General features: G+C 35.0%; 1 protein-coding gene across 1 annotated transcript in view; it reads right to left on the bottom strand.

The window, feature by feature from the left end:
- The window catches only part of LOC150058851 (uncharacterized protein C8orf34 homolog), an 83,271-nt gene that overhangs the window by 1,632 nt on the left and 56,428 nt on the right, over positions 1-25,211 (bottom strand). Inside the window, exons 4-5 of the mRNA XM_090338762.1 lie at positions 23,615-23,708; positions 567-626 (exon numbers count right to left, since the gene is read on the bottom strand). Of these exons, the coding sequence (XP_090194888.1) occupies positions 567-626; positions 23,615-23,708 (154 nt within the window). The remainder of the gene's footprint in view (positions 1-566; positions 627-23,614; positions 23,709-25,211) is intronic.

Here is a 25,211-nt window from a genome sequence, read left to right as displayed (position 1 = left end):
AGTCTGGATGACTGTTTGATAGGGGTACTGAGAGAAAAGAGGAATAGATGGTTCCGAAGAATTTTCTCAGTGTATTACTCTGATTCTGGTAGTGCTAATGACAAAGTCAACATGCTTGCTTTTCTCTGTGATATATGGAGAGAATATTGTGCTGAATTCTCATGAGTTTCTATAATTCCAAGAAATCATAAGATATGAGATTGAAGCTGGGGTGTATACCTATGGGGAGCATGGCAGGCAATGCTGGAAGACTTGGTTACAGTGTTAAAATACACCCCCAAGGGAAAGCCATGGAGGCAGCCTGGTCCTACACAGTAGAGACTTCATAATTATTGAAAAGTCCTTTGTCCTGCTGAGGAAAAGGGGTCTCACCAACCTAACATGTCATCATGGGGACATGCCACCCAGAGAATATATTAAAAGAAATGTAACTCAGGGTACTTGGCTCAAAATGTTTTTTCATTTGGTTATGAATAATGCATACTTTAAAATGTTTAACCTTGAGTAGTTGGAAATGGTACCCATAATTACCTGATATTGATATTAATTGCCCTGAGCCAACCTACCAGAGTGGACCAAGGCAGGACAAGAAGGGCACGGAACACAAAGAAGAAAATCAGCAGAACCTGTGCAATGAAAGAAAAAGAGGTAACATGATGGACAGGACAGGATACCTAGTAAATGTAACTCCTTCTTGGTTGAATCCATTTCTGAGAGACTAATTGGAATTAGTACCCAACTGCATTTGTAGTTGATGAATTGCCATTGAGTCTGAGATACTTAACTCAGTGAGTGTTCTCTCATTTCATACCTCAGTTGCTTTCAATGTAAACTTCTGTTGTTTTCTTTTCAAATAGGATAGGATAGAATAGAATAGAATAGAATAGAATAGAATAGAAAGTGTGCAGATGCGTCTGTAGGAAGCCCCTGGCCTACATTGCAGTTGGGATTCTTATTTTCAGCATGGAATAAGCAAGAAAGTCAGGCGCCCTATCCCAGGTCATTCAGCATCACCAGGAGGCGATGAGATTTACATTAGGTAGATCATATAAAAACAAATTATATGCATATGCCAGGCATGTAAAATTACTTGTTAAATGTAGTTCTTCTAAGCATAACTCTGAGGTAAAAGAAAATGTGAGACTATCTCAGACGACTGAGAAAATAGCATTTGGTAGGATAATGAGCTGTGCACATTCAGGTTCAAAAACAGTAGCAAAGAGATAAAGGTAGAGGAAATAAAAAGAAACCTAAGAGATGTCAGCAGTTTCAGATGTCTTAAAGAGAAAGAAAATAAGCCCCACTTTCAACAAACAGCTCTAGAAATACTATTCCTACAAGGTATGAATAAGACAGACACGCATAAGCAAATAATTCACTAGTGAGTAAATTTGAAGCAGTACCATTCCTTATCTATGCTTTTTTCTAGGAGTAGGGGCATTCAGTCAAACTACATGACATGCTTCAAAAGCTCATAGAAGTCCTATAATAAATAAAGTTAACATGATACTAGAATATTTGTTAATAGATTTTCATGCAATTCATTTGGTCATATTTTTGGTTAAGTACCTACTTATTACTGTGCCTAGGCATATTGACTTATGTGTTATTCTACATGATTCATCAGCAAATTAGGAAAAGCATGGGTTCAATAGTCAGCTAGACTTCAAACCTTGTCCTGTGTGAGAGTTAACATCTTTCTACCTCTTTCACAGAGGATGGTGATAATCAGGATGTCTTTGGAAACATATTAGTGATTTTACAGTATCCAAATTTCATGACAAAGAACTATAAACACATTTGGATTGGTGGTGGTGTGCATACCTATGTAGTGTATGACAGGTAAAGCTGAAAGACTTAGTTATAGTGTTAAAATATCCTACAAAGGAAAGCCAAAATAACATTATGGCCATAGTTGACTATTTATCACCATCCAAAGGTATTAAAAGTGCGGGAGAATGGCTTAGTGATAAAGTGCTTGCTAGCATGCAAGAAACTCTAGGTTCAATTCCTTGGTACCACATACACAGAAAAAGTCAGAAGTGGTGCTGTGGCTCAAACGGTAGAGCTCTAGCCTTGAGAAGACTCAAGGACAGTGCCCTGGCCCTGAGTTCAAACCCCAGGACTGTCCAAAAAATTCAAGGAAGGGAGCAGTTGAATTATCTTCTATATTAGTATCTCTTGAATTTTAGAGTACATTAGAATCACCTAGCTGGACTGTGAAGATAGTTTTCTGGCCTATATCATCAGCTTCTAATTCCAAATGATCTAAGGTACAGTCCAAGGAAATTACATTTCTTACAAATTCCAAGGGCTGCTGATATTGACTTAGGGGCCATACTTAAAATATCACTGTTTTATATAGTATGGATTTCAGTATGAAATATGACACCAGCTATGATCTGAGAAATACAGAGACAAATGTTAGAAGTTATTTGGTAACAAAATAAGATAAAATGTAAGCTTACTAGGAATAGAGAATATTAAGGCAATTTAGGACAAAAAGTATATTTCACATAGTAATATAAAATAGTCTTGAAAGAGTACTTAAAATGTGAGAGCCAAAGAATTATGAAGGGGAAGTCATTCAAGAGGGGGATAAAATTTCTTGGTGAACTAGGGGAAAAGAGTGAGGCAGATGTGAACATTTCTGACAAGGAAAGGAAGTGCTTGCAAAGAGCAAGAAACAAGGCAGCATGACACAATGACACATTCCTATAAAAGATGAATTACAGGTGGCATGCCAGGCTTGGCCTGGTGGCTATTGTCAAGTGGCAATTGGAGAAGAGCTTCTTCCCCTGCAGAGGCTATAGGATGCAGTATCCTCTAGGAAGAGCTATATGAATCAATAGGAAAAGGTCTGCAGAGTATTTTTTGGAATATCAATGAAAGACAATCCATTAAAAATCAAATTTCAGTCTCAGAGGGCACAGTGAAAAGGTTCAAGAAACATATCAGCATGGTGAGGAATAGTGCAAATATAGGAAATAATTTTCGTTCATAGGGGTAGTTGGACAGGGACAGAGCAGCCACGGGTAACAAGGAGTAAAAAAAAGAAAAGCAGAAATAACCTGTATCACATATCACATTTCTGAACTAAACTTTGGTGTAATGTTCTTGTCCATAAAATGACTCGGGCTCCAGTTTTTTATCTTGTTCATTTGTTTTGAAGTAGGACAATGAGAATAAGTCATTATTGCAATGTTCATGGGAATATAAAAAGTGATGCTGATTGGAGAGGAGAAACAACAAAGTAAGTGTAGCTGTCAAGTTTAGAAATAAAGGTGGATAGATGATGGATAGACAGATACATAGATGATAGATATATAGATGTATAATATGTAGATATACATATACATTATTAAGTATGTAATAGGTTCGGATGCTATGTATTATAGCATTATGTATGGTTGTAATTTGTATGGATATTAACACTTGGATATGCAACTAATGCATATATGTTGAAATATATGTGTCTATACAGACATACATGTGTATTTATGTGTACATATTCAATATAGAACACTCATTTTTCTTGAGTATAATGTTAATGGGATTGGTTTCAGCCGGTTTTCAGTAAAATAACAGCAACACAAATCACCAGACACAATGCATTACAAATGCATGCATAGGGACAGAAGGAAATTTTCATTAATGCACCATGTTCATTGTAACACTCATGACTACAGAAAAACAGCACATTGAACATATGGCATGTCATTGAATATATCCTGTTTGGTACCATATGCCAGTAAACCACTTACATGCATGTTTGTGTCTCCTTAAATAATCAGAGGACTGAGACGGAACTTCAAGCTTGACAATTTCTAGAACTGTCTTTAAAAGTGGATAAACTAATTTGTACTAAATTTACTCACTCCTCCACTAGCTAAAGTCAATTATTAAATATTTATTTAAAATACTCCATACATGCATATCTATTAAATTAATACCTACCAAACATTTAAAATGTAAAATAGGACTATCAAGGCTAAATTTTTTCTATAGGTTAAGCTTTCAAATAAATAGATGGAAGCAATGTATCAACTTATATAAGTGGGAGAAACTTTTTAAAAGTCATTTTAAATGTAAACAAATGTATAATTCTCTGTGTCCTAATGTGAAGAGTTATATATAATTTACATTTCAGAACACAACAAAACTGCCTTTGGTTTGAAGAATGTTTAATTATACTAAAGATGATATACAGCTTGAAGATATTTAGTCAATATTTCAAAACAAGTCATTTGGAAGGAATTTGGCAGCCTACTTTGAACAGTTGTTCTACTTTTAATAGCTTACAACAGGACCGAAAACAAACTTAATGTAATTACTAAATGCTATTTATTTTATTCTGTCAAAATTTTAATTTTTATGTTTATCATATATGTCTCCCTTAATTTTCTGGATGACTTTGCTTGTAGATAATAATTTGGAACAGGGTAAATTTAGCTAAATCAAGATGAAGTTTCTATTAAAAGCAGATTTCCTACCCAAATGTATTACTACTTCAGTTTCTTTATACAGTGCTTTGCCTTATTTTCTTGTTTCAGAAGTTTCTTTATAATACAAACCTTTTCAGGGCTCAGTGAAACAAACCGTGTCTTGTTACTATCTGTACACATAACTTTTCCACCCATCATTTCCAGTGAAATTTCTTAAGTAGAACATATGGCATTAGATTATGTGAAGATATACATTTAACTTATTGATTGTGTGTTCTTGGAAAAAGAATATCACAAAACTTGGTTTTTAAAATCAGAGCCAGAATATACACACATTAAATTGTCACAGAAAACAGACCTTGCACAGCATAGAAAACAAAGGCCTAATGTGTGTCAATTTTGTTCCAAGTTTTCTCCTTTGATGATGTATATGCTTCTCTGTAAGCCTTAAAATGGCTCATCATGGGCTTTTACAATAAATGGACTGCTATACTTCTAAATGCATCTTCCAAATATATTTTGTGGTTTTGACAATTCTTTTAAATATCAGTGTAGAGATCCCTCACAGCATATACTAATTCTTTTACTGAGAAATATGCATACACCATACTTTTAGTATTTTGTGATTTTAACTCTTATTCTACCTTCACATACCCTTTCTGTTACAACTACACAGGCAGTTTCATTCACCACAATGTCTACTTAAAGTCACAATCTCTTATAAGACCTTAGAGCAAATATTCTCCCACTTCTTCTGACACAATGACAGAGCTTTTTACTAGCTCAATAATGGAAATATGGCATTTCCAGAGGATAATAGTTTATTCTTTGATTTTTTAATTTAGTCTGAGAAAAGTTATACATAAGTCTAGATCAAAGGGAAAAAGAATAAGTTATTTTGGGATTAATGACAATTGGAGTGTAGGTGTGCCAGCTGAAAGTTCACATGACGAAACACTTGAGATCTTCCATCCTAGAGCTTAGCTAAGTGCATTTCATAAAGATGAACAAAACACTAATGAGAAAAATGAAAAGCAATATTAGTAGTGAATGGACGAGAAACTAAAAATAAGCCAATAAACATGTCAAAATAAAAAGAAATACAATATTTTACATTCTTAAATTTGAATATTAATTAGCACTTTGATAGGATTAAAAAAGAAACGAGCCAGGTACCAGTGGCAGAAGTCTGTAATCTAGCTACTTAAGATGCTGAGCCAGCCTGAGCAGGAAAGTCTGTGATGCTCTTATATCCAATTAACCACTAAGCGCTGGAAGTGTGATGTGATAGAGCAGTAGTTTTGACTAATAAAGATCAGCCCAGGCTGTGAGTTCAAGTCCTAGGACCAACACCCAAAAAGAAAGAAAGAAAGAAAGAGTGAACGAACTAGAGAGAAAGATGAATAAATAATAAATGATTTAAATCACAATGAACTAATTATGATGCTTAGAATGAATGGATGAAAAATTTGAAGTGGGGGCAAAAAACTTAGTAACTATTTTGAATACAATCAACATATATTTATCTGTAGGACATGAGTATTAAAACGTAACTCAACAATTTTTCCTCTTTTTTATGTTGTACACTTTGTCCATTGATCTGTGATTCTGTGATGAACAGAAATGGCAGAGATGCAAATACGATTTTCTGGAAAATGGATATTTACTACTTCCTATCTTTGGAGACAAACATTCTTGTAATCCAACTCCAATAAATGAGAAAACCCTAACCTTCCATGAGGAAATGGGTGAAGAATAGTTTGCATACGCAGAAATCATATACTGGCTTCCAGCCCCAAGTGAACCTTCAGCCAATAGTGATGACCAGCTTGCTAGTTGTGTGAACTGTCTCCCACTACAGCTAATAATGCATAGGAAAATGTATACACCTTCCTTGATCCTGACTCAACTGCAAATTTGGGACAGATGAATGATTTTTACATTAAACTTCTAAATTTTGGGTGCCATGCTATGCAGCATTAGCTAAATGGAAGCAAAGCCACAGAAAGAGGAAGAAGGAAGTAGAGAGGAAGAGAAGGAAATAACTCTGAGATTCCACCTCACTCCAGTTAGATTGGCCACGATCAAGAAATCTAATGACAACAGATGCTGGAGGGGATGTGGCCAGGAGGGATCACTACTACACTGTTGTTGGGAGTGCAAACTCATTCAACCACTCTGGAAAGCAGTATGGCAGTTCCTCAAAAGACTAAACATAGAGCTCCCCTATGACCCAGCAATTCCACTACTTGGCATTTACCCAATTGTCCAGAAATAAGGACATACTAAATCCACTAGCACAACGATGTTCATTTCAGCACTATTTACCATAGCAAAGATATGGAGCAAACCCAGATGCCCCTCAAGAGATGACTGAATTAAGAAGATGTGGTACTTATACATAATGGAATTCTATATTTCCATCAAAAGAATGTCATTGCCCCATTTGTAAAGAAATAGAAAGACTTGTAAAGAATCATATTAAGTGATGTAAGCCAGACCCAAAGAAACACAGGCTCAGTGGTTGCCCTCATTTGTAATAATTAGTACACATCTAGGACTCTCCTAGCAGAGATTTACAATAGAACAAAACCTAGATACATAAGGACATATAGTATGATGCTAAATGAAAGGATCTCCAGGATATGGAAACAAGAACTATATCTTGAGTGATTGTTGTTCTTTTTTTTTTTTTTTTGCCAGTCCTGGGCTTGAGCTCAGGGCCTGAGCACTGTCCTTGGACTTTCTCAAGGCTTGAGCTCTACCCCTGGAGCCTCAGCACCACTTCTGGCTTTTTTCTATGTATGTGGTACCAAGGAATTGAACCCAGGTCTTCATGCATGCTAGGCAAGCACTTTAACCACTAGGCCAAACTCCCAGCCCTGATTTGTTGTTCTTAATACACTATTTCTCTCCTCTTTTTTTGCCCTTTGGTTAATCTCATATTGTTACCATATCTGACTTTGTTACCTGGTATATATATATATATATATATATATATATATATATATATATGTGTGTGTGTGTGTGTGTGTGTGTGTGTATGTGTGTGTGTGTGTGTGTGTGTGTGTGTATTTGTATAGTTGAAATAGGAAAGGGAAGGGGGAGAAACAAGATGATTGGAAGGGGGTATGAGGAGGAAAATGGAGACAAAAACATGAGACGTGGTATCAATGTGTGAGAAGTAATACACCTACTACCTGGTGAATGTAACTGTAAGCCCTCTATACATTACCCCAATAATAAAAAAATAAAGTAAAATAAAAATTCCAGTTCAAAAAATGTATGCATTACCTTATTTATGTAACTATTAACCCTCGGTACAATACCTTTACAATAAAATTTTTAAAGAAGTCCCAATTCAGACCTAATGCCTCTAGTCTTAGGTACTCAGGAAACTAAGATCCGGGGAATCATAGCCTGAGGTCATGTAGCATAAGCAGAAAAGTTCACTAAACTCCATCTCCAAAATAACCAGCAAAAGAAGAGGTAGAGATGGGACTGAAGTGGTAGAATACCTGCTTAAACAACATGAAACCCTAAGTTTAAACCCCAGTACCATTTCCTCAAAATTAAAAAGTTTCAATTCACCTGGAAGATATACTTCTAACTTCGCATAAACTGAACAACATCAACATAAATGATATTAAATATCTGGACAAAACTCAACTCTACAATCACCCCCACACAGAATATATTTATTATTTTGTTGGTATTATTATTATTAACCATATATTGGTAATTTTAAACATTTTTCTAAAATTGGTTAGACACTGGGTCAATTGGTCAGACAGTGGATCAACAAGTAAGAAATCTTAAATCATTTCATATGACTTAACTTTCCAGATAGAGACTATTCTCTGAAAAAAAAACTTAATATAAGCTGAAAATAAAGCTAGACTCAGAAGAAACATTCAAACTTTGAATCCACATTTCTGAAATGAAGGAAGGCTGAAAATCAGGGAGGCCACTTCCCTCTTTTGTCAAATGTGACCTGTTTTTCTGCCAGATGGACTCTGACTTCAGAACCCAGCTTTCTGTCACAGGAGGATAAGATGATGGTCCATTTATCAAAATAGCTCTCAAACTCTCTGCTTATATGTAGGTTTTGCTGATAAGGAGTCTTGTCCAAGATTGAAAGAAGGAAAGATGATACATTTATTTATTCTAGGAGGCATATTCTCTCATCTTAATTTGAGTTGTATCTCATTTGAAGGTGACTGTTGAAAGTTTGTTGAACAAATCGCCTGTATTCCACAGTACTGTTTTTCCTTAAATCTATGTGCAAGTAATGAAAGGGGAAACTTAGTTTGAATATATTGGCTGATGAAATACTAGTATACTTTTCAAAAATAGTTCACAAATGCTTATATCTGATTTGACCCTAAGATTATATTATATAATACTTAGGTATTGAATTTCTAGCTATGATAGTGCGTATAAAAATACACACTAAGTAAGATCTGATATCAGTCTTCAAGAATATATTATTTTAATTGAAGAGACCACTGGAAAGGTTTAAAGAGGAAAAGTTTCATTCTTATGTATGAAATTTCACTACATATGGTTTTAAGTGAGAAAAGGATGTGCTAAAGCTGGGGAAAATTGATTTGCAATGGAAAATGTTTTGGTTAGATTGCAATTGTTTCTAAAACTAGATTCAGATACACTGAAGATGTTATCAGTGATTTTCAAGAAAACAATTGTAAGTTGACAGCATGAACCTTTTGTGAACTATCAAGCAAAACTTTCTGCATAGAAATGTTTTAATCTACACTTAGAAGCAATGCAAAAAAAAACCTATTGTTAAACCATTGGGAAATCAAGAACATTTCATCACTGTTTTTATTAAATTGTGAAGTGTAATGTATGTGGAGAAAAGTATAAAAAAATGTCGACAGCAATGATACAGTAAACACCCATTATTAACCACCATCCAGGTTGAAGACAGAACTTTGCCAGCCCCAATGGTTTCTCCCAGATACTCATCCCTACACAACACGACCACCATGGAACAGAAAACATTTCCTGCTCTTCTTAAAATCAGCACAAGGCTTACTATACATTGTAATTTAGATTCACCTGGTAATAGTAGAAACTTTAGTCTCATTCCCGATCTTAAAGGGGAAATTTCAATATTACATCCAGTATGACATTTGCAGAATTGTTTTGCAAATTAACATTTTTTAGATTAAGAGACCGTACAAACCCAATACATTTCTAATCCATTGACGCTTTTATAAAAATAATAGTCTTAATGATCAAAATTTGTATACATTGTTGGCATTATTATTTTTCATATTTATTATGTTACAGTGGTTAGTTCCACAGATTGATTTTTCAAAAGTTAATCTGCTTTTGCACTTTTGTGAGGAAAAAAAGTCAGTTTTAGAGAACCATCACATACATATGGTAGGTTTTGGACTGGTACCAATTTGCTTAGGGCTTTTGTTTAAATCTGTGCTTCAAAGAGGTTTCTATTTTTTGAACACCTCTTTTACGTTTTGTCATCAAGATTAGTTACTTAATTAAATTGTTAAGAAAATTTCCTCTTTGATTCTCAGAAAAAAAAGCTTTGTAATTTTGGAGTTTGGGAGAATTCAATGGTGTTTGGCCTGAACATTTTTCCATGTGGAGATATTTTACAGAGTTTAATTTTTTAAATAGTCTAGTACTCAAATTTTCTATTTCTTTTTTTGTCATCTTTGGTAAAACTATTCTTTCTAGAGATTTCTATATTTCATTTAATTTTTCAATTTACTTAAGCTTAAAAATTAATAATTAAAAGTTATAACTCACAAAGACTTTGCTGCAATCATTTAAAATAACTTTATATATTAGATATGAACCACAGAAATCTGATGACAAATCTATAAAATATATATCTATAAAATATCTATAGATATCATATATGTCTATATGTCTATAAAATACATCTATGTTTATAAAATATATCTATATCTATAAGAGTAAAATACAATACACTCATTTTTAAGTAAACCTATAAGTGAATACTGACAATATAGAAAATATTTAAGATATGAAGTTATTATGTAATTATAAGTAACATTATAAAACTGACATATATCATATGTAATTTTACAGATGATTTTATAGGTATGTACATGTGTGCACATACATATGAAAGCATATGGGACTTTTTAACATCTGGGGGGAAAACAGAATAATCACAGAAAATATTTTGGAATGGTAAGATTATAGATCATTTTTGTCTTAGTTATTATTCTTCTAATTCTTATAACATGTATTGTCAAAACAAAAATATTATATATCTTTTCCCCTTAGATTGTGTTTGTATATTAAGCAAATACTATCAGAAGATTAATTAACGCTGAGTTCTAACTGTGAATTATATACATTATATGTCTAATATATAGTGTAGAACATATATATGAGATTGCATATCAGCAAAAAAACATTCAGAAATTGGCAACATTTTTCTTTCAGGCAGTATGACAATGTGAATTGAAAAAAATTGGTTAGCAAGAATAAGGTAATTTTGGCCAACAAAAGAGACCTAGAGTCTATGACTTTGATCAGAAAACAAACAAACAAAAAAAGGAGATAGAGACCTTAAATCCCTGTCAGGCCACAAAAAAGATGGAAATGAGTGAAGTAATGAGTAGAAGACATTAATAAATGACAGTTGCTATGACAACCTGGGTAGAGTGTTATCATCTGATGTTCTTCCTCCAAACAAGTGTTACTGTGAGGAAATTACTGCTTTACCTTGTCTTATTTCTGCTTCTCATCTAGAAAAATATCTCATTTTTTTCCATTGGATCTCCTAAATCTTGCATGTGAAAGTTATTTTTGTCTAAAATATTTATCTGACCGAAGCAAGAATAGGTATAGAAGACTCCAGCCAGTAGATTGCAAATTCAAATTGCCTCTTGCCTTTGATTATTAATATATATGCAGTTCCCAAGTGTTCCTCAAAAATGCAGCCTTAGTTATGGAGGTAAACATATATAAGGGCTTTGAGAAAAGTAGAAAGCAATTCTAAAATTGCAGAGTTGCTTTTCCCCACTAAAGAATTATATCTAAATTCAGAAAGAAATCTAAACAAGGAGAATGTGTAAACATTGTCCTATATCTAAGAATTTTCTTATTTTCTCCTCTGTGTACATGTTTATTTTTCAGCAAATGAAGCTCAATTTGAATTCTTTCTCTGGATGCAGAATAAATATGAAGACTACACCAAAAGCAAAAATCAATCCGAGTAAAAAGTAGTGTGTGTGTGTGTGTGTGTGTGTGTGTGTGTGTGTGTGTGTGCGCGCGCGAACTTCTACAGAGCACATTCTAAACTCTGATCCACCAACTAGCTGAAGAATTGTGATGGGTCACTGGCATTCCACTGGCCTTCAGTCTTCTCACTTATACAATGAAGAAGTTACCATTCTGGAAATTTTATGAATCTATGGGATTCCCTATATATGGAGAGACAAGTTACACATAATTTTAACCCCTTCATGGGAAATAGTTCTGTGGCAGCAGGGAGAGAGGGAGACTTTAGGTAAGAGTTCCTTCAAAAATTGTGTATGTTTTATAGAGTGAAAGATACAAAAGCATGTGCATATGCATACTAATATTGGTAATGGATTAACTACTCAATAACAAAAGTTTTAGAAAGCACTCCACCCTCATTTATTTGAAACTTTCTGTGTGAGGCAGGCTACAGCACTGGCTGACATTTACTCTCTTCGTCTTGTAAAGAAGAAAATAGTTATTTGGATATTATAGCACTGTATTAGAGAAACAATTTCTGTCTTAGATAACACTACTGCTGTGAATTAATGGCACTTCCAAAATTAATTTTGAAAGTTAGTTGCTACGGGGACCCTTTAATTGCTGGGATGGTTAGATGAGAGGGGCTGTTGTTATGAGTGGAAAAGTGCTGTTCTTACAGAAAGTGTTTGGTATCTGGAAATACTTTTGCCATAAAAGTGAGCTCTACATTTCACTCTCGCTCATTTGTTCATCTGCCAAGGTGGACAGCCTGGAGACTCTCACCAAAAGATAACATTATGAATATCATAGGTCCCAGAATTAGGAGACATGAGCTTCTTATTTTGTAACTTACTTCTGTCATCCTGAAATAGCAGGGGATAAAAAAGACAAAGAAAACTAGTACAGATAGAATTTGAACATATTTTTTATCTCATTAATTAAAGACACATACAAATGGCCAAATACTCTTTTTGAATCCTTACTTTATAAAGCCAAAGTTTCAGATAAAAGTGCTCTTACCAGAGTTCCTTCTTATGCAAAATTCTTCACTATCTAATTATCAGCTTATGTTTTATATTCTTATAACCTGGACCCTCTCTGGTCTTACAATTTATCCTCCAGATTTATTTCACTTTAATCAGTATCAGCTCCATATAATTGCTACATTTCATGGGTTGTCACTTTGATATTCACAATAGCCAAACTGTGGGATCAGACAAGGTGCTCAAAAGCAGATAAACTGATAAAGAAAATACGGTGCAAATATATCACAGAATGATACACAGCCATAAAGAAAAATGAAACCACGTCATTTGTAGAAAAAGAGTAGAACTGGAGCACATCACGTTGATCAAGATAATTGATGACATAAAGCTAAATAGCAACCGCATTGTTTTTGCTCATGTATGAAACTTAGACCTAAAGAAAATGCATATTCATGTACATAATGAATATACCTACATTTATTATATACATGCATACATGCATGTATATATGCATGTATGCATACATAGAATATGACTATTTAAGAAGATGAAGATGAGGGGAGCAAGGAAAGAAAGAGAGTGAATAATTTCAAAACAGATTGAAACTATTTATAAAGATGGATAGGGAATCTCAATGAGAACTGTTGATTAAATGGGGGCTACAGCAGCCCCAAAGGAAAGAGCATTAAAAACTATTATTCTTAAAATATAATATATGCCTGTCTAAAATAACGTTGGAAAGCCCCAATTAATGCATCCAAGAAAAGAATGACAGGGGCTGGGAGTTTGGCCTAGTGGTAGAGTGCTTGCCTAGCATGCATGACCCAGGTTTGATTCCTTGGTACCACATGCATAGGAAAAAGCTGGAACTGGTGCTAAGGCTCAAGTGGTAGAGCGCTATCCTTGAGAAAGTCCAAGGACAATGCTCAAGCCCTGAGCTCAAGCTCAGGACAGGAAAAAAAAAAAGAATGCCAGGAAAGCACACCAAGCTCTATTAAGGAGCAGGGGTAGGTATCAATCAGAAGGAGGAGGGTAAACAGACAGTGAATGAAGGTGACTGAATTTGGTTGAAGTAGTTTATTTACATATAGTAAAACAGAACAATGAAACTTGTTGACTTAATATTGGAATGGGGAAGGTGTTATGGGAAAGTGAAGGGATGGTGAGATCAATCTGAATATTTTATGCATGTATGAATATGTTGCCATGAATCTTCCCCTTGTGCTTAATGTATAATAAAAATTCATATAATTCATACTTATTAGTAAAAGGAAAAAGAACAAGAATCTTCACTTCCTGCCTTGGAGCCCTTGCTCGTGCTATTATTCTTGCTGGTGTGACCTTTGTGCTCAGTTTTTACCCATTTACCAATGAAAATACCATCTGTCTTGTGATGGTGTCAACTGTGATGTTCTACTGGTGGCTCCCAATGATATTTCCCTCATTTGCTGTCCCTAGCAGGTTATTTATCTCCTAAGAAATACTGAAGTTAATGCTACTAATGCCTATATAGTTCCTTGAAATGTAGTAGAAAACTGACCTAATAAATATCCTATTTATCTACGCATCACCCAGGCCGTACAGTCCAACGCATCAACCATAAATGTGTTGCCTTTCCACAGACATGGTTGTCCTAAGAAAATCTGGTCTTTTGAGCAAGGGAATTTGTGTCAGAGAATCTTAAGTAAATTTATGATTTGTGACCAAGGAATGTCAGACTCTGTTTAAACTGTGAAAGTGAAGCAGGTTACTGGTGGAAAAAAAAGAGCCAAGGAAAATCATAACACAGTTCAGCTGTTGTGAACATGCTCAAGATTGTGCCGTTATTGAAAATACACCAAAAATTCCATAGAGATAAAAAAGACAAGGCTGTTCTTGAAGACACCAATCTCTGCATTTATATAAGATATATTCCATCTAATACATAGCTGACCCAAACCTGTGTTCATCAAGATTAACGAATGTTCTTAACTTTCTTATTTTCTTTTCACTATTTTGTATTGCTGCTCCAGGCCACACATAGAACAAATGTAAAAATTGTTCCAAGACACAAAAAAATGGCAGAAAGAGTTTAGTGAAAGGTTTCAAACAATGTGATACTCATTTACAATTTGGATTTCTTAAAACACACTCTCTCTCTCTCTCTCTCTCTCTCTCTCTCTCTCTCTCTCTCTCTCTCTCTCGCTCACACACACACACACACACACACAAACACACACACAGAAAATTAGACCATGTATCTCTTAGTTATTAAAGATTTCAAGTCCATTTAATAACTGGTCCAAAGAATTTGGCACTGCAAAATAACATTTCATTTGTCTTGTTTGAATATTGCCTTTCTGGATACTTGCTACGAAATTTTCTGAGGACTAGTTGCATGAGACAGCCAAGTTTTAGTGCCGAAGTGGGAAGTCTGAAGCATGTATGTTGCTGAGCTATTTAACTCTTTCCCAATATACTTACTAATTATTTGGTGAAATTAAGTTTTATGTTATTAAAGGGTACCCTTTACATCCTTTTTCTAGGGCTGTAGGAATCAATTAGGCCTTACATAATACCAGAGATTCACCACAGATGGAGGAAATATTTCAACATAAGAATACCACACAAAGGATTCACAATTATTCATTGTCTGCAAACCAATTATAGCCAAAATAATTTCAAGCAATTGATATCATAATAGAAAACTGCAACTTAGCATTAAAATAACCTACTCTTAACAGATAACTGGCACCAATTATTTTGCCTCACTTTTGTATTTATTGTATTAAAGATCAAGTCTAAAATATTTACAACTATTGATATCACACAAATGTCTTATATGTCAAATTAAAAGATGGATTTTTATATGCTTTAAATACTCTAAATTATTAGAAGCAGTGGGAATTTTGTAAAGATAATAGAAAATTAAAATGTAGAATATTAAAATGTTAGCAAAATTTTGACCTGGTAACATAGTAGTTCTCACCCATAATCCCAGCACTTCAGAGAATGAGGAAGGAGGTAAGTGAATTTTGAGGCTAGCCTGGAGTACTTAATAAGACACTGCATCAGAAAGAAGCTAAAGAAATATATGTGTGTGTGTGAATTTCTTTAGTAAATATGTAAGTATATGCACGCATGTAGGTATTTCTTTAATGTATATCTGTCTGTCTATCTATCTATCTATCTATCTATATCTTTTTATCTTCAAAAAGCACCTACTACAGTCCATTATAAGGTTGTCTTTTTCACTTTGAAAGCTCATCCATCTTCCTGAGCATGTCCATGCTATTTTTATTATGCTATTATTCTTCTCTTGTTAGTTATTTCCAGTGTAATAGTCTTCTCATTACAAATATTCTTGTTCTGAGGATAACCCAGCTGACCCTGTAATAATTACAAAGCACCACTTCCCTACTTCATTTAGCTCCTGAGGCATATATAGCCTAGTTCCTAGTCTCTATGCTTGCTGCCACAATCCCAATATTATTAAAAATCCTGACAGCTCCAAAGCTAAAGAAATTCTTACACCCATCTAACCGAATTATTCACTAACCCATTTTTGTTTTCGGATTCTGTGCAGTCTACTGCTTCTCTACCTCTGCTTTAATTTTAGATCAGTGCATTAGTGCCTTGTGTTGGACAGTGATGTAAGCAGATAAATTCATATACAACTATCTCACTTTTTTTTGTAGGTTGTGGGGCCTGAAGTCAGGGCCTAGGCCCTGTCTCTGGGCCTCGTTGTGCTCAAAGTTAATGCTCTACCAATTGAGCCACAGCTCCACTTCCAGATTTTTGGGTGTCTTATTGAAGATAAGAGTCTCAGGGGGATTTTTCTGCCCCAGTTGGCTTTATAACTCTGATTCTCAGATCTCAGCCTCCTGAGTGGTAGCTAGGATTACAGGTGTGAGCCACTGGTGCCCAGACTCACTGATTTTTAAATATAAATCTTGAGAAACTACTTATAAAGATGTAAGTTGGGGGTATTTAAAGAAAAGAAAGGTTCTCCTTCAGAGTGGAAAGCCCAACTATATTTTAGGTGGACTGTGGAAATATGAGTCCCACTTGATTATAACATAGCTGGGTATGATGGTACATGTCTATAATCATAGCTACTTGGAAGGCAGAGATAGAAGGACCACAACTCAAGGCCAGCCTAGACAAAAAGTTGGCATGGCCCTACCTCCAAAAAAAATCAGCGTAGTTGGGCACACTTGAAATCCTGGTCACTTGGGACGCAGAAGTTGATGGATCTCAGTCAAAGGGCAGCCTAGGAAAAATAAGACTCTATCTGAAAAAAGAATTCAAGAATGGCTTGAGGTACTCAGCTCAATACAGCTAGTACAGGCAGACCATGAGTAAAAGCTGGTATGTCAGAAAGAAGGGAAAAAGATATAGCCTAAACTGGGCATTACTCTTACACTAGGAATGAGGGAGGCCATGAGGTCTAATCAGAAGGCTTTGGTTCTACTCCTTGCTCTAACAGGAACTAGGTGATATCAACAAGATAATCATTTGGAACTTTAATTTTCCCATCACTTAAAAATTGAAAGAATTCAGAATGAATGGAGTCCGTTAATGGCCTAGTCAAAAACCAGACGATTTGGTCTTCTAGAGCAATGCACATTCTGAATTTATAGGGATTCTGTAATAGAATTTGACAGGTATTCTCCCCCAAACAACTTAAATATATATATGCAAAACCACTGTTTAATTTAAAAAATAAAACAAACACTTCTAAATACTATAAATAGATCTCATTACTATTTGACTACTACGAACTATTCAACTACTGCTATTCAATTTTGTTCTGGAAATATTTTAGAAGACTCTCAGCAACATTTCCTTAAGCCTAAGAGTAGACAATATTTTTCCCTCATTTTAGCCATCATGGTAATAAGACTTGATCAGTTTAATTAAACTTATGTTGTCTGGTTCTTATTGACAATCTGTTATTATATCTAAAATAATATAACTGAAAGTCTCAAATCCAATATTTGCATATATGCAATATTTGCATAATTAACCAAAACGTGTTTTATCTCAGATTGTTTTTAATAGTTTCTCATCAAACTAGAGTCCAGAAAAGTAGATATTATCTGGTTCTACATTGCCATGTGAAACTTTTTACCCTTCATTCTCAACCAAAGGGAAAACTAGACTAATAAAAAAGGAAAATGGAACAGAAGAAACACTTTGAGGATCATAGTCCAAGAACCAACTTGTGCATAAAGGCAAATAGAATAGTGTATAAAAATCATCAAAATTATTTTTCCACAGTGCTAAAAAATAATCAAAGTCTTGTTTCAAGCCATAAAATATAAAGTCAAGAAAAGCAGTTAGATCTCAAGAAAAGCACTAAATCAGTGGGGTTTTTACCTTGCTCTAGGTAGATAGACTTCCCTCCAGTTCTTCTATGTCTTTGGGCTTTCATTCATTTAATTAATGCTAACTGAATAAGAAAATCTACTTTTCAAAAAAAAACAATTATGGAGGCCAGGAGTTTGGTCTAGTGGTAGAGTGCTTGCCTCGCATGCACAAAGACCCAGGTCAATTCCTTGGTACCACATACGTAGAAAAAAAGCCAGAAGTGGTGCAGCCCAGGATTGGCAAAACAAACAAACAAACAACCAGACCTATGTGAAGTAGTTTTTCAGAGGAAATGCCTGATAGCAATAATGCTATTTGAAGCAAATAAAAGGCTTACAAAACAAAAAATTAGAAGTAAATCTGGTGAATAAAATGGCCCTTGGAAGTACCACAGCTATGCATCTGCTAGGCAAGACCTGCTAAGACTCTCTCTCTCACCTCTGCTTGACCTTCAGAGAGCAGAATTGAAAACTGAAGGCAGGCTCATGGCATGTCTCAGCAACTTGTTCACTAATGCTGACTGCTAGCCACTTCAAATATAGCAAATAACACATTAACAACTAGCAAGTGACATACCAAGAGACAAGCAGTTACAGCCAATCAACAGGAGAAAGTAGCGAATAGACCATTGCACATGAGGTTGCCTAATGATAGGCTGGCTAGACTTTTAATCCACCATCATAAAAATATCCAAATAATAAAGGGAAACCATGTCACACAAAAAAAGCTAAAGGAATCTTTGATATTGCTTTTTACCAAATGGAAATTATCAAGAAAGAGATTTTTTATGACAATAAAACAAAATGAAAGTTCTAGAATAGGAAGAGTGTAACAGCTGATCTACACTTCAATAAGAAAAAAATTTAAAATTAAAGATAATGTCATTTAGTTGAAGTGATCAACTCTGAGCAATGGAAAGAAGAAAGAATATCAGTGAGCTGGGGAACTTGTGGGAACATTCAAGTACCTCTCTCCCCTCTCTCTCTCTCTCTCTCTCTCTCTCTCTCTCTATATATATATATATATATATATATATATATATGTGTGTGTGTGTGTGTGTGTGTGTGTGTGTGTGTGTGTGTGTGAGCATCCCATAAGGAGGCATATAAGAGGGAAAATGGCAGAATTAATATTTAAAGAAATAATAGCTGAAAATGTTTGAAAAAAATAGCTATATATCCAAGAAATTCAAGAATGCCAAATAGGTGTTTTCATGTACATTTTACTCTAGAAGGACAAGGAAAAAATTGAAGCCAATGAAAGAAAAACTGCTTATTATAAACAAAAGTCCTGCAGATGATCAATACCTGACTTCTAATTAGAAACCTCAAGGGTCAGAAAGAAAAGGAATTTCTTTCATGCAGGCTAGAATTTTTGACTTAGAACCAGGGGGTAGATTATAGAAACATAGTTAATAAGAATAAGAAACTATGACAGAGGAATTAGTGCTTAAAGATAGGAAGATGAATGGAGAAAAGACCGGTGGATTGTTGTAATCATGTTGGGATAGGTTAGTGTGGGAGAGAATGATAAAATGGGTGCCATTTATCAAAATGCATTGTACTCATGACTTGAGCTGAACAGCTCAGGGACACTGCCGAGGCCCAGAGTTCAAGCCCCACAACTGATGAAAAAAGAAAAAAATATATATGCATATATAATTATAAACAATAAAACATAGTAAGGAAAAGATATTGAGATGATGTTTTCTAGAAAACAGAATAATCTAACTCAGAATAATCTGCTAACTCTAATGTGGCTGTCACTTTTCAGATAGCAAAACTTGGCTAAGTGTTCATTTTATTTTCCAGTCCTGAGGCTTGAACTCAGGGCCTCTGCACTGTCCTTGAGCCACAGCACAGCTTTCAGCTTTTTGTATGTGTATGTGATACCAAGGAATGAACCCCAGAGCTTTGCGCATGCTAGGAGGGCACTCTATCATGCTCTTGGCCCCAGATGTGTTCATTTATAACAAGGATTGATTTTCAAAGTTTTACAAGTTGTAAGTGCCCCCATTTTTGTACTTAGTAAAAATACCATATTAGTTTTAATGTTATTGTTACTAAATGTTATTACTTGTTATTAAAATTTATAGCTCCTAACAATTTAAGAAGCTAACATTTAAATCCACCCATAAAGTAGAAGCCTGACTGTATTATCTAGCCTGACTTTTTTCACAGCTAGAGAGTACCAATGTTTTGTTTCCTTTGAATCAAGAGGCAGCTTCTCCGAGCTTTTAAAGTGTGAGATCACCTTGAGCAGTGCCAGGGTCAAACCATCCCATATGTTAATAATTAGGCCATAGGCCTTAGTTGTGGATTTAAGCTATGGGCTTGGGCTCTGTTCTGGAGTTATGTACTTAAGTTATCACTCGTTCACTAACTTTCCTGACTGGGCTGATCAGGACCTGCAATCCTCAGATTCTGAATAGCTAGGTAAGCTACCAGCACCCAACAGGACAGTGTCTTTAAGGAGTCCAGGTTGGCTTTGAACAACCAGTGAAGTCAAGGCTGTTTTCAAAATTGTGCTCTTTCTGCCTTGGCCTCCTGGGACTAGAGGCATATACCGCTGCTCCCGCTGACTTCCTCTTTCTTTATTTTGGGTATTATGCTGCTTGTTGGCTTGATTAGACATTTTGTCTGTTCTCTTGCTTTTATCTTGGTTACTCATATTGTTAAGTTCAAAGTATAGTTGAAGATGCTGGCTGGTTTGACTCTGATTTCTTTGTGACTTTGTGTACAATGAACCCACAGACTGCAGGAACTGTTTTCCCTTTTTCACCACATTTATCCCTTCAAGTTTCAATATTATTCTTCTCCAATTTCATATTTTATACTTAGACTTAATTTATGTATTGGGTAAAGGCCCAAAGAAAGTTTATCAGCACTGGGGAGTAAAATTTTAAAACCATAATTTTCTGATTCAATGACTTTTTTTCTTTCTAGAAGTCTTCAATCTTGAAAATAAGCAAAGATCTCCTGAGAAATTATTAAAAATGAAATTATAACTCAGCAGATATGAAGTCTAGCACAAGAAAATAAATTCTGGAAGTTCCAGATTTACTTAGCAACTTTGGAAACATTGAAATACACACTAGATATAAATTGGTTTATATTCATAATTTATACCTTTCCACTAGAACTAAGTTTAAGAAAAATATCTTCTTAAATGTTCTGTTCATAATAATTTTAATAAAGCTTTCTATCTAATCATTCAAAGACAGCTTTTCTTAAAAGGTGCTCACTTACAAAATTTATCTGAGCTCAGCTCTGGTTTTAAAATGTTATCAGCATCATGCACCACTGCAAAGATTCTGACATTATTTGGAAACTTTCTGCCATGATAATTTGTCTCAAGAGAAATCAAAGAATTCTATCAAACTACCAAGGTATTATTTATAGAAAGCAGAGTCGTGAAACAGGTGTTACGGTTGGAAAGACAAACTTGTCCTCTTCCTCACTCATAAATTTCTAGTATGAGTCTGCAAACTCTGGGTCAGATGGGACTTCATGTAGATTTATGTGATTTACTTCCTCTCACTGAGAAAATAGAAGTAGATGCTCTCTATGCATCTTGTGAGCTGTTCCAAAACCACATGCAAGGTTCCAGGGCTCCAGTGGTGCTACATCACACATGTCCCAGAACCTGGCAGGTGGAAGCCACTCCTAACAAATAATTGCATCTCTGTACTATGAACTTGACTACAATGCTAGCTAGCATTCCATTTCCAGATGGCTCTTATTACCACCTAATTATTTTAAACCATGATTTTATTTCAAACAATTGATCATTGTCCAGGGTATCTTTCCAGGACAGCATTGCTGACATTAAGTAGTTTGGGTTCTAGATCTATAGTCACAAGAGATCAAGCAAGACCTATGGATAAAACTGTGAGTTCAATATCAATATGCAATAAAACTATAAATACTTTTATGATGATTACAATTTGTTTTAATTCCAACTGTCCGAACAAATGGAAAAACCCCAAGGACATCAACTGATGTATCTACTTACTCACAGACTGATATTTATCAAAAATTTATTGAGTCTCAATATGACAAAGACAGAGCTAGCATCCTCAGATAATCTTCATATTAGCAGCAGAAGAGAAAATTCCAACTTAGTGTCAAAAACCTATGCAGATCTTATAAAAAAAAAAGGCTTTATGTACTTGATGACAAGGGTTAAGAAAAGTTCTGGAGGGGGTCTCTTTTTATATTATTAGGCTATGTTTTCAAGTCTTGATATTGATTTAAAACAAGGATTTGAGGGAAAAGTATGAATTTAGAATTACATGCAGCACTTTATTGGAATTGATTCTTTTCTTGAATTTGAAGTTTAGTCCCTTGTAAATTATACTACACATAAAATTAACATCTTCATTCTGTTAGATGCTGCTCACCTGTGTTTGCCAATTTGGGAGGCCTGTTTGTTGGATCTGACAGAGTAAATCTAGAACAAATTATCCATATGTTCACACCATACAGATCTCCATAAGTCTCCTGAAGGGCTTGGGGCTTTTCCTCCACATACATACAAATATGAAAGGATCCAAAGAATTTCATGAAATAATTTAACACAAATTCTGTAATGAAAGTTTATATACATTTCAGTGAAATTTGTGGGGGGAGTTGCATTTTTTCCATACCACAGTCGTTCTGGACCAGTGTTAATTTTTTCTGATTTAGAGATTCATTGCATTCGGGGCTGCTTTCTAGCCCATCTTATTTAGGATTTCTTGTTTAAGGGCTTTCAAAATGTTCTTTGCTTTTGATACTGAAAGTGCACTTTCTGACTTTAGAAATGTGTGTTAGGCCTTCAAAATGTTTGTTATCTCTCTAAAATGGTCACCACCACGCTTCCTACGTAGTGTTAAATATGCCAATTAAATGACAATGGGGCCCTGCCTTCCTTAATCCAAGCATGCTGGCTCAGATTTGTCTCTTGTCTGAGTTCTTACTAGCCACATAAGCTTCAACTATGGCATTGGAATAAATGTTGCAATGTAATAAGCCATAGGATTCACAATGTCACACTAAATCCCTGGAAAGCCTAGCCTGATCTAAGTCATCATGTAATTATCTATACATTCTTTCTATGATAAACATTCAGTGACTTAAATCACTAAGGATATATTTTGTTTTAAGCTGTATGATAATATTAAGCTTTTAAAACTCAGGATAGTTTTTGTACCTATAAATTTATTCATTTAACTGAGGATAATTTATATGCATATCAATTAACTTGATCTGAATATAATTAGATATTTAATATAATTCCAAGCTATTACTGAAAGTATTCTGCAGTGTTTGTAGAAGGTTGACATTTCAACTGGACACTTCATGTTTGTCTTCTAGAATAATTCTCTTCTTTTAGTTCATGAGCCTCTGTACTACAATTAGAAAATCAGTGAATACAGATTTATAGACTGAGGTATGGCTTATTGGATAGGGTTCTTTCGAATCAAATCTAACTGTATTTTTTCCCCTTTGCGGTTGGTTAATGCTGTGAACAGGGACTACTTCATTGTGAAATCCTTCAGGCAGAAGCATTGGTCAGTAAACAGCAGCATCTACTCACGTTTGTCTTGATCAGCTTCCACTCCCTCACTTTCAGTGTCACTTGGCAAGAGCCACGGCTGATGAACTACCTGAAGTTGCTTTAAGGATTCATCCTGCCAGAGAAGAAATTGTTTTTCAATTAGCCTCTATGGTGAACTCCAGTGTGGGTGAGCACTTCAGCCTCCCCAAATCACATACATTACAACTAGAAGAAGAAATCCCTCCATAGCAAAGAGTTTTAACATTGCATTCACACGTGTGTGTGTGTGTGTGTGTGTGTGTGTGTGTGTGTGTGTGAGAGAGAGAGAGAGAGAGAGAGAGAGAGAGAGAGAGAGAGAGAGAGAGAGGGAGAGAGAGAGACAGAGAGACATGAACCTCAAAACTCTTAACTCAATTTGTTTCTACGTTCTCATTATAATCAGATTTAGAAACTTAATGGGAAATACTTAAACTATGCCCCTCTTTCACCGATTTTTTTAAAATGGAAATTCTGACACTGATTCTTGGATATATAATCCTCAGTCAATGTAAGATTGAATAAAGTGTACCTATTTTCCATCAAAGATTAAAAAAATCATTGAATGAGAAAAGATCAGTAGGGCTTACTGAACGGATTACTCATGTTCAAGTTGTAGTATTTCACTCTGCCCTTCCTTCTCTGTCTTCCTCTTTTCTTCTTTTACCTTCCGTTTTTCTTTCCCTCCTTCTTTCCTCCTTTCCTTCCTTCCACTTCTCTTTCTCTCTTCCATTCTGTCTCAAACTTCTGAGCTCAAGAGATCCTCCTGCCTTGGCCTTTTAAGTAGATGGGACGACAACAGGTACCATTTATCAAGTTCTTTAAAGACCAAAGTTTAGGTATTTCTAATTCTCCCCAGTAAGTATATCTTAGAGTGACTTTTTAAGTGTGTCATTTCCTCATTACCTTGCTCATAATCAGTTAGGGACTCTTCCATCATTTCCCAGATAAAGTCTAACTGAGGCACCTTCCTCACCCATTTTCATTAACCTGATCTTCCATATTACCATGTACACTCCATTTCCATCTCCTCAGCTCCTCAAATTTGCTATACCTTGACATCTGACAGACTATCTTACACTATATGCTCTTGTCTCTCAGTGACCACCCATTGCCAAGGCTCAGCTGTTACCTCTATGGAAGCCTTCCCTCACACTCCAAGACACATACTTCTTTGTAACATAGGTTTTCTGCACCAATATAAGCATTACTATGCACTACTTGCTTTGTCAAACTTTCTGTCTCATAATAATAGAGTCCAGGAGGACATAAGTGACTTTATTTACCTATGCATTCAAGGGGGTATTGAAATTTCTACCTCATCAAAAGGGACTCACTTCACAAGCACTTATATAGTAGAAAATATTAAGCAAAGAAAAGAAAGGATGAAAGATGAAAGAAAGGAGCTAAGAAAAACTGGGCCCCCTTTAGAACATAGAAGTAACAATTTTAAATTTATTGATTAATGGCTCAAAATTTTTTTTCAAATAATTTTAATTAAAGCACAGAAATCAATGGGACTTCTGAGTTCATTCATTTGACATCTCAAATTTATTATTTTTACAATGATCTTTTCATCTAACTTCAGATAATTTTATTT

Source organism: Megascapheus bottae, chromosome 9, assembly GCF_031878675.1.
Source record: "Megascapheus bottae isolate mThoBot1 chromosome 9, mThoBot2.hap1, whole genome shotgun sequence".
NCBI classification, from domain to species: domain Eukaryota; kingdom Metazoa; phylum Chordata; class Mammalia; order Rodentia; family Geomyidae; genus Megascapheus; species Megascapheus bottae.
Note: the sequence above shows the minus strand (reverse complement) of the source record. Positions and strands in the feature narration are given on the sequence as shown.